This window comes from Amblyomma americanum, chromosome 4 (genome assembly GCF_052857255.1).
Source record: "Amblyomma americanum isolate KBUSLIRL-KWMA chromosome 4, ASM5285725v1, whole genome shotgun sequence".
Lineage (NCBI taxonomy): Eukaryota > Metazoa > Arthropoda > Arachnida > Ixodida > Ixodidae > Amblyomma > Amblyomma americanum.
In genome coordinates this window covers 203,642,557-203,653,830 of record NC_135500.1, presented here as the reverse complement: position 1 = coordinate 203,653,830, position 11,274 = coordinate 203,642,557, and the positions used below count along the sequence as shown (strand labels likewise).

The following is an 11,274-nucleotide window of genomic DNA, read 5'->3' as shown; positions in this document are numbered from 1 at the left end:
CTTATATTTTGATTGTAAAGGTGCAGTCTTACGATATGCTGAAATTGGTGTTTATAAACAACTTTTCGTCGAAAAATGGGCCTGCCCACAATTTCTGGATATGTCACGAGCTGGGCTTTTGTTAGAAAAACGTTTAGTCCTTCCTTTCCTGTATGCACGCAGAAACGAACTCCATGATCCATGATTTTTTGCGATTAGCTAAAGGGTATACAACCGGCAAGCGCGGTCTGTCCTGCACGAATTTGAGGAATAAAAAAAAAGAAATGTGCCGCGGAAAGAATGCATGTGGTGTACTGGAGAAACTACCAAGGTGCAAATTGCCATGTCGCTAAGTTTCTTGGGTAAAAATTTAGCCTCGCGATCTGCCGGAACATTCTCATGAAACAAGTGAAGAAAAAACAGTGAGAGACGCAAACAAGAAGCATTAGGAAAAGTTTGATGCCATCGGAGCCCTTAAAAGTTGTCGTTCTAGGCAACTCGCCTAACTCTCCACATCAGACTGCGAGAAATCCACAATGGAATGTACAGTGACGGGTCAACATGTTAAAGAAACTCTAATGATTACCTTATATATCGCGCATTTACTATAAAAAAAGTAAATTTTGGTTACTCAAGACAATTTTAAAGGCCTTTGAGCATGTTTTGGTGGATTACGAAGAAAAATTTGCAACCGTTGTACGCTGCAAGGCAGCCTTTTTGTTACACATGAGCGACTATACAGGGCTCATCATGTTCGTGGTGGAAACGTTAGCGTACAGAGACGGGATCATGCAATGCAGGATCGTGGAACTATAGTTCAGCGTGAGAGGGGCATCGTAGAATGGAGAGCTAGAAATGGTGACAGGGGGGTCGGGAGGCACTATGAGGCCACCAGACGGGGATGTCCGGATGGCCGTGCACCGAAGGCGCCACGCTTACAGACCAGCGTAGCTGCTTTTGAGAAGCCGAGTGAACGCCTCGGGACCATAAGTCCTGAGAATCGTGGTGGCTGGAGAAACTATGGAATCAGATTCGATCAACTGTTCGCGCCAATCGGACGAAGTTGCGTACATGTCCGATACCTCAGACATAGTTCATTGACCTCGTTGGGAGCAAGCCAGAGGAGGTCGTAGTTGAAGCCGGCCTGGTCGACAGCATAGTACAATACAATACAGTACAGTACAATACAGAGCAGTACAGTACAGTACAGTACAATACAATACAGCACAGTTCAGTTCAGTTCAGTACAGCAAAGTACAGTACAGTACAGGGCAGCAGCCAAGGAGTAATGGTAGATGTCTGACCCCGGACGAAACACTTCCAGTTTTCTACTTCGCTGATGCTTTCAAGGAGCCGTGCCTTAATCAAACACTGAATGAATGGGTACCGCCGTGAAATCAGGAATTTTTCCGGCCGGTTTAGAATGCGTAGACACCTGTTGACAGTTCACTGAACGTTTACGAATATTTATGCAAAGGCAGGACCTGCGCTTGGTCGGCCGATGCCGGCGGCTGGAAGGGACTCGGCAACAGTGGGTCGCCGGGCACCCTAACAGGGCGAGGCCGCGAGATAGTAGCTCCTTCGGTGCGCGAGGTCGACGTAGACTCGGGAGGCCATAGTGTTGGCACTGCGACGCCGTCTAGGCTGTCTTCGAGAACGCAGCCGCGGATGACTCGTCGAGCACTTTACGAAGAACGCGTGCTTGCAGCGGCGATAATCTGGGTGTGATGGCCGCTTCCAGATAGTGTCTGCACAAACACCGCCGCGATAATGACGGCGAGATAAATGATCGATTAGGAGGAGCAGAGGCGTCCACGCGCCGTTGTGCCATACGTCGTCGGACGGCAGTTTACCCGTGAGCGGGGAAAATGAAATCCGATATTACGTTGTTTAATTAATTAACAAGACGTATACTCGTTAGATAGCTGCTAACCCTAAAACGAGTGAACGTGTAGGAGCCAAATGTCGAGGACGAGACTATGCCAAGCTAATCACCCAAAAGGATTGCTCACTTCGAGAACCTCTCGCTCAACGAGGACGTCCCTGAGCCTCGCCTCGAGATCCCACCGCCTTGACCCTATCCAGCCGAAATGAGCTTCATAAACAAAAATCGCCTTGACCCGTTTAAATGAAATAACAGGTGCAGGCGCTCTCACACTCGCCGCAAGTGTCTCAATAGCCAGGCTCAATCGACTATTTGACCTATACCACATGGTGTGGGCATGTCAATTCAGTCCCATAGTTGACCCCATTCCAAACTCCTCGGCGAGGCGTTTACCCTGACCACCAGCATTGGTTGGTGGATAAGGCCAACGCGGCAGCGGTAACCAGTGGTCTGCAGGACTAGGAGGCCCACCCACCTGCTCTTAGAAGATTCTGCGTAAATAAAGGTGTTTTCAATCAACCAACCAATCAATCAGTCAATTGGCTGTCACATTCTGACCATTGACGACTGTCCATGCACGCTGGACAAAGGTCGTCAATACGTGCTTTCTAAGGCCAGCAGCGCCTTAGCCCGTTTTCCTCGTGCCAGGAGAAAGCCTAATGGTGCGTGAGAGAAGGGCACGCACCAGTGAAGAAGGCATTGCGGACACAAGTCGCGCGCCTGGTAGCGGTGTAAGCCAAGGTCGATCAAGCCACAGGCTCCTCGCGCGCGGATTGTGGCATACTCGCAGGAGCCCTGCGCTCCTTGCATGTTTGGGTCCATTACACGCGCTTTCCACTAGCCTCATTTGCTCATGTCAGTGCACGTTAAAGATACCCAGGCGGTCGAAATTATTCTGGAGCCCTCCACTACGGCACTTCTTTCTTCTTTCACTCCCACCTTCCTCCCCTTCCTTCACGGCGTGGTTGAGGTGCCTGCCGAAAAATGACAGTTATCGTGCCTTTCATTTCCTGATAACCATGTATTTTTTTTTCATTTTCTCCTTTTTGTGAAAGCAACGTGCAGGGTTTATAAAGCGCGTGGCCTGTTCGACTAGAATTCCTTCACGGCAATATGGGTGTTGAGCTGGAGTCGCTTTTTCTGGGATCGGTAGGCAACGAACACATCGTAAAGAACAATTGCTCTTCCTTACGCCAGCGCTTGTTGCCGAATGTCTTACCTAGGTGTGCGGTACTGGCGACGCCACACGAGCATCATTGGGTGTCTCGAACAATACCTGTTCCCACGTATGTCGTAAGTGGTTAAACATAGTCGGGAAATGGCTCACGCCAACAGTGGCGGATTGGCCAAGGATTGGGCGCTGGCGACCTGAAGCTTCAAACAAGCGCTCATAAGTTATAACATTAGAACGGAAATTATATTTTGCGCTATATGCGATTAACTGAAAAAGGGCAGAGGAATTCGCTGAAAACCGACAATAAGAAGGAATAATTTGGAGGACTGTGAAGAGCGGAAAGACGCCTAGCGAGGTCTCAGTCTGGGTGCACATGCTAGTTTGCGACTATTAGCTGAGCGGTTCCCTGAACTCCGCTAAAACCTGGCCCGCGGAAGCGGTCAGGGTCCCGAGAGAGCTGTTCTTGGAAACGCGTATCTCCCAACTGCTGCATCTTCGCTGCATAAATACTCGCTTCTGCATTCCGCATCCATGGCCCCCCAAGGAAAAAGAAATTAATCAAGCCCCAGCATAGAGGCGGGAGCCACACCTCAAGGGACATATACCTGTCTCACGGCAGTGATGCCAATGAAAGAGAAGAAAAAAGTGGTACGGTCCTTCAGGTGTCATATTACCGGCGCGAGATTCGCAATGCTTGCGTGGGAACGGAGCCAGAATAAGCGGCCGCGCTGTTTCCTCCCCATTCAGCGCTTCACTTTTTTTGTCTCCCCTTTAACAATCCCAGCGGAACGCGTATAGTATGAACCCGGCAGCCGCCAAATTATCTTTATAACCTGCCAGGCCGAGCGTCCGCGGAAGGGCGGCCGGAGCTGAAATATATTGTCACGCAGTGGTGACGGCAGTCCAGGCAATGAGGAAGACAGTGAAAGAAGGCATACAAAAGAAACTGTTTATTGGGCTGACCTGCGCCCACAATGAACTGAATGACTCGGCGGCGCCGAAAGCAACAAGCTCTGTGGTCGTCGAAGAAGAATCCCTGCCGCCCTCAGCTGCACTGAATTTAAAGCTAGAACTTTAGAGACACGCGTGAAAAGTTATCACGACATTCTGGAACAACGTAGAATCGGCTGCGCCTGGATGCGATCAATCGAGATAAATCTGGTCGCGTCTTGCATCACGAACAAAGCGATAAAGCGGCTTGCCGGCAGCTTTGAAGTATGAATAGACAGACACTACAAAGATTCGCGGTAATATGCTGGAACGTGCCGTTCATTTGTAAACGATAGCAAGCACATGTGACGACAAGTGGACATTTTTATTTATGTATTCGCTGCCTGTTATGGCGTTTTTGATTAATAACTAAGTCTGTCGTGTCCTTCAGGGCACGCCGAAATCGCAATACATCTTCAAAAAAAAAAAACAAAAAATCTCTATCAACAATCTATCAACGTAGCCAAATGAAATGGAGATAACCGCTCTCTTTAAGTCTCCTTATGAGCGTTTGAGCTGAGCCTTGGACCAGCTTAAAAGTGTCTTCGACGAAAGGCACATTTACAACAATAAAACATGCATTTAACACTGCCTGCTTTTGGTTTGACAAAGACTACGAGACGAATTCTTTTTTTTCTGGTGCTGTGCTGCGAACATCATTCGAAAGGAAAAATACAATGCCCATCGGCGCCCAAAGTATGGGACGCGCCTGATAAACGAAGAAAAAACAAGTTAGCCCATCTCCCTGTGGTGTTATCTTACTCGTTTCTTTTTCCTCCTCCATAGTCGTCCACAAAACATTTCCTCCTTGTGTTGGTGTTGTGAAAACCTCAACGAGCAACTGCTTATATGTAACACTGGAAAGGTCTAATTTTCACTGACCTCTAATAGAAAGAACAGAAGGAAGGATGTTTTTCTTGTTTTCTTTTTTTAGGATAAAGTGTCAGCACCGAGTATCCCTTTACTACGTCAGATTGACTACTTGTGTCGATTTGTACAGTATCCAAAGACCTTACTTACATATATGATGAGGCGGTGGATAAAGAAAAAAAAACAGAATTACGTGCCCGGTATATGACCAAGAACCCTTGGAAACGAGGTCGTGATATTGCTTGCAGATGAAGTGAATCAACCAGCTCATAATGCATTATTATTCGCGGCTCGCAGCACATATATGAATTATTTCCTTGCTTTTCTCACTCGCAGCCTGTTTTTCTGCAAAACAAACACACTTGGCACTGAACACGGTCGCATCTTTCCTGCTTCGGTTCGAGTGACCGGTTTCCAGTTTGTAGGGGCGCAATTACACTTCCTTTAGTGGGGTGCATCAAGAAGCAATGTCATCATTTATCGCTTTTCTGCAGTCTGTCTCTCTATCTGCTAGTGTGCGTTCATGTGTGTGTTCAAAATCAAGCGCGGTCTAGGACATTACGAATTCAAAGAGAACAGAATGATCGCACATCTCAGGCAGACTCCTGTCTCGGTACGGCGGAGCACAACTATCGCTCATTTATTTACGCCCAATGCTTCCATTTTGCTGGAAGCCTGCAGCAATTCAAGATAATCGCTTCTGTATTGCACTTTAAAGGAGCCAGCAGAGGGTTTGCTTTCACGAAAGTACTTGTCTTTACTATCGGGAGAAAAGCCTTGGCCAAAAACATTGCATTCCACGGTAAGGTTGGAGCCGCAAAAACTCCTGTCCTGGTGTCTGTAAACACCAAGCAATATTTCTGAAATCGACAGTCGGAAAGCTTTCTCAAGAAAAGAGAACACAAATATTTCAAGCTTCCATTCGAGAAACGCTTTTGAGGCATCATGAAATAAATATTTTAGGCGTCGCTTTTTTTTTGTTTCCAAATGGCCCGGCCGGACCCGACAGCTATACCCATGCGTTGGTGTACAAGAGCCCTATCTGAAACAGGCACAAACGCGGCAACAATAAAAACAAAACCCAAAATATGGAATGACGGCAAGAAAAGTAAAGGGAACCGAAAGGCAGGAGCGTCACTATGCGAGATCGGCGTGAGTCACTCACCTCCGTACCAGAGGAAAAGCACAATCTTGAGTGGCACCAGCTCGGTGTTGGCCTTGCACGCCTTGTCGTCATCCCCGTCGTTGCCGTGTCCCGCCATCTTCGGCGAGCTTCGAATTCCCACTCGTCGAACAGCGATCCCCGTCGCGCACAGCCGAGCTAGAGCCGCGCGCGCGCGCCCGCGCCAGAGCGCGCGCTCTCAACTGTCCGCGGTCCGCACTGGCGTCATCCTCCGTCACCACGCAGTGTCGCCGCCGCACACCAGGCTTCCCCGCTCTCCTCGCTTCCGGCGTCGAAAAGAGCCCCGTTTATTTCCGCCTTTATTTGTGCTCACCAAGCGGTGGCCGTAGGGAAAGCAGCGCTCGAAGAGCTTCGGGCTGCGTACGCGATGACTTCGGCGCCCCGCCAGGAGTCGTCCATCTAGACGTCCCGCCGCCGTGCGTCAAGTGCGCGCTGTCGAGGCGTCCGTCCGAGTGTTTTGGCCGGGGTCTTCGGTTGCGGGAACGGGGCTACGCACCTCCGCCGACAGGCGCCCGACGGACTGAGAGCAGCGGGCGCGGTGAAGTGGAAGGTGGGGGTGGGGGGTTCCCCTCGGGGCAGCAGGGAGTCGCACTGGACTCCACGTGACCGGCCCGTGTCGCTTTTATCTTTCCTCCGATGGTCTCTGCCGCGACGACGCTGCGCGCGCGTATTGTCTTCAAGTGGTCTCCCTCGCCGCCGGCATCGACCAAGCCTCCATGCCGTGGAGGGTGCGCGCCCGGCCGCTTGTTCTCGTCGGTCTCGCTGCTTTGCGGTCTACCGCCAGTGATGGACCCGCCCGTAGAAGGTGTGCGGCTGCCACTGTTCGTGCCCCTGTCTGCAGGCGTTCCATAAGCTACGCGTTTAAGGCAGCTACGCTGAACCCGAGAAGGATTCGCGTAGCGATTTTCGCCCCAGATGACTAGTTCGCACAGACTGCAGATTCTCCGGATTATTGCGATCAGATCCTGGCTGGGTTTACTTGTTGCATTGTGTTTCTTCTATCGGTTGTATCTCTTTTACGTTTCAATACGTATTTTAATCAAATATTTCATAGTATTTACCTCATGTACCAAAACTTATTACTGTCGCAGTTGCTAACAATTGTCATTAGTTATTACATTTTATTATAAGAGGTCCTATTGTAGCACGTTGCTCTGGGACCTCTTTCGGTAAGAATAGTCAGTGTATATATGTATACTTCATGTATTTAAAAGAAATAAACTTAAAATTTCTCATAATGACACTCTAAATGGCCCGGCTGACCTCAAGGTGTTTCGAAAGTCTGTGAGGCTTGAAGACCGTGGACATGGTACCCCCATAACAGCTCAACTATTTACTCTTCTATATAGTTAGCTAGCTTTTCTGATAGCAAGGTTGAGTCTAACCTCATATTTGAACTTCAAACTGCCTGGAGGCTCTTCGACCAAGAGTCTCAAGAAGACATATGACCCTATGTTGAGACAATGAATTATCAAGAATGTGAGTTCTATTCTCCAGACACCACAAGGAACCTTTCTGATGTACTACATCCTCTTTCCTACGGACGACCCTCCCGCTGCAGGTAGTCGCAATACTCACTTGAACGAGGCGGGAAAAATACAATTAATACTAGTTGCGGTTGGCAACCGCTCCCAGGCGAACTGTCCTCTGGTAAAGAAAGTAGCGCAGTGAAGTAAGGACAGACAGAAAGGGTGCATGCAAAACACCTCTATTCATTTCCTTGTGTTACACTGCACTGAATACACATATATCCTGTAACCAAGAGCGCCGAAACCTCGAGTAATTTTTCCGCCGAAGTTCCACGGCTACAGAAAGTGCATTTATTTCGCCCCCTCGTGGGGTCCCCGTCGGTAACAGCGTTTTTAGCAAAACGCTGGCGATCCACTGGATTCGTGTTTTGTGGTGTCAGAATAGACATTCTGATCTGATTTGATTAGGCAACGTTGGCTGGAACGGCATTCAACAAGCTGGCAGCCTGGAGCCCGAGATTCCGTCGCGTAGAGCGGAACGAACGCAAAGCAAAATGACAAAGGCTCATATGAGGCGAGTTGTGAAGGGGTCACTGAAATCTCCTCCCTGACCTTTTTGTTTTCGCAAAATATGCAATGCACCAAAATTACATACGACAGAGTTACTGGCAAAGAAACAAAAAAGCAGTTGAGGAAAGCGAAACAGACTGAAGGTTCAGATATCACCGCCGTCGTTTTTGAGTATTTCAATTAAGGAACTTAGTCCATAATAACCGCTGGCTGTATCATCTGTTCCATGGTTATGCGCACGGCTTGATTCTCGCTTCATCTTTTCATGTCTAGGACTCTGAATCTCAGGTGGCAGATTTTAATGGCATCTTCGATGAACTTGCACCGGAGTACCTACGAAGCCAATGCAGTGTGTGTGTGTGTGTGTGTGTGTGTGTGTGTGTGTGTGTGTGTGTGTGTGTGTGTGTGTGCGTGCGTGCGTGTGTGTGTGTGTGTGTGTGTGTGTGTGTGTGTGTGTGTGTGTGTGTGTGTGTGTGTGTGCGCGCGTGCGTGCGTGCGTGCGTGCGTGCGTGCGTGTGTGTGTGTGTGTGTGTGTGTGTGTGTGTGTGTGTGTGTGTGTGTGTGTGTGTGTGTGTGTGTGTGTGTGTGTGTGTGTGTGTGTGTGTGTGTGTGTGTGTGTGTGCGCGTGTGTGTGCGTGTGTGTGCGTGCGCGCGGGGGGAAGGGGGCGGGCTATGGCATAGTGTAGCTCTATGCGCACAATACAGTTATCGAAGATAAAATAACGCACAGGTGCTTACTAGGGGCCACTGGTGTCGTTTATCGAAGATTCTGTAAGGGACACCACCTGAAGTATTAAAAGGTACCGACAAGAGACGCAGGAGAATGACGGAAGTGATCTAACAGCAAAGAGTGTTCTAGTATGCGTATTACACTGGAAGGCATTGAGTCAACGTTGCATGTTACTGTTTACAAGCGAAACCGTTGGTTTCATTTCAATCTGCGCTATGTGCACGAGTCTTGGGCGTGGTTGAGGACGAGTTGTTGGATTAAAATATATTCCTAAGCTTTGCAGGACCTCCTTCCATGCATGAGCGCTTTGTCCGCCCCCTCACTAATGAATAAGTTTCTTTTCGAGTACCCGACTGAGACTGGGTTCAAGGGCGTTGATTATTTCCTTTACAGAATGTTCCGCGTTAGCGAACGTTCACAACCGGGAAGAATTCAAACGGGAACACGCATGTGTGCACTATTCCTCCGCGTTCGTGCGCGTGTAGCTCGACGGATTGAGAATATGCGCTTAGCAGGACGTTTCGTGACGAACGATAAAGCACGCTAGTTCTTCGCTAAAGCTGAACATAAAAACACCGAGATATTGTTTTATTCACAGGCGATGTTTGGGTTTGACTCCAGGATGATATTGATGTTTGACCCCGTTCTATTAAGACTTCGCGCTATTGTGAACGAGAAACTAAGTAAAATACGAAACGACGTGCAATACATGCTGCCTTCGTTAACTCGCACTGCACATCAGGTTCGTTTCTCCCTAAAACAAGGAATGTTAATACTTTGCCTATGTTCCTGACTATACTATACTATACTATACTATACTATACTATACTATACTATACTATACTATACTATACTATACTATACTATACTATACTCAGGGGCGTAGCGAGGGGGGGGGGGGCTTATGGGGCTTCAGCACCCCCCCTCCCCGAAATTGTTTCGAACTGTCACGCCCCGTTCACCAAAACAACCACCGGCGCCGCAAGTCATTCTGGATTTTGTCACCTACAGTGTCTTTTTCTGACTAGAAAAGACATTTCGGCGCGAACATTGCTAACTCGGGTTGTATTTCGTGGCAACTCCCATGCACCTGGAGACATGTAACGCAAGGGGCCTCATCCTAGCACAAACTTTCAAGGGCGTATCGATGGCTCGCTGTTGAGACTAAAATTTCGGTTCAATTATTCGCAATACGCGACCGGTGACAGCTGCTGCTACGCAGTACACTGGAACGAAGGATAGCGTCACTGAGATTTTTCCCTGGCCGCCGCATATGTACAAAAATGTAAAGGTCCTTGAACTACAAACATGCATTAAAATATTTGTCCTCTACTTGCTAATTTCACGGACTTTACGTTTTTCGTATCAGCTACATGCACTGCTTTGCTGGTTCCGGACCGATATAGCTCTAGGCTTCGTGTGATATTTTCTTTACTTAATAAATACGCAAAAAAATGGAAGCATTGGTATCAGTTATGTCTGCCAGGAGTGAATGATAAGGGTATAGTTGGTATGACATGATTACAAGACATACGAATACATTCTTTTATCTAAAAAAATACATATTTCACGTGTATAGACAGTGCGTAGCGTTGTCTAGTACACAATGGTATTGTCAATGGCAATGGCAATGCAGTTATTATTGTTGCGTTTGATCCTTCCACAAATTCTATGAGGAGGCCGCGCTGCAACATGAGCCCCATCCGAACAAAATTTCTGGCTACGCAACTGACTATACTATACTATACTATACTATACTATACTATACTATACTATACTATACTATACTATACTATACTATACTATACTATACTATACTATACTATACTATACTATACTATACTATACTATACTATACTATACTATACTATACTATACTATACATGCCATCCACCCCGGCGGTTCAGCAGCTATTGCGTTCGGTTGCTTAGTCCAAGAGCAGTGACAGCTGTAAATGAATGGAGGCGAAATGCAACAACGCCCGCGCGCTGGCGCTGTGGTGCACACTCAAGAAACCAGTTGAGCTCTATCTGCAGCCCTCAATTACGGCTTCTCTCCTATCCCACACAACTACGTTTGCGTGTGAAGTTCATTAGTCCATTAATCAATATATATAAATATGCTACAGCATACATATTTGTAGTTGTCGGCATTGCTCAAGTCGTGTGCTCACATTTTATTAGGAAGCACTATTTGCCTTTTCACGCGCTTGCACTCAGCGGCTGTGTGAAATATCATTGCACTCAAGGCGGGCATCGCAATGAACACTTGCGTCTCTCTTCGGCGAGTGGTTTTATTCACGCAGTCACTTCCAGGTTGGGTCTGTCTGGCAGTTTCACCTTTTGTGTAATTCTACACTGTTTTTACAGTCTGCGCAATAGTACGGCATGGATGTGTAGCAAGCCGTAATAAAATGTTAATGTG

The 11,274-nt window shown here is 47.8% G+C and overlaps 1 protein-coding gene across 3 annotated transcripts in view; it reads right to left on the bottom strand.

The window, feature by feature from the left end:
- LOC144129125 (major facilitator superfamily domain-containing protein 6-like) overlaps positions 1-6,726 on the bottom strand; it is a 27,671-nt gene extending 20,945 nt beyond the window's left edge. Inside the window, exon 1 of one of the 3 annotated variants that reach the window (XM_077663044.1) lies at positions 6,064-6,726. In XM_077663044.1, coding sequence (XP_077519170.1) covers positions 6,064-6,160 — 97 coding nt within the window. In that variant the 5' untranslated portion in view covers positions 6,161-6,726. The remainder of the gene's footprint in view (positions 1-6,063) is intronic. The other 2 variants (XM_077663045.1, XM_077663046.1) reach the window with 2 other exon arrangements.
- Positions 6,727-11,274: the final 4,548 nt, after the last annotated feature.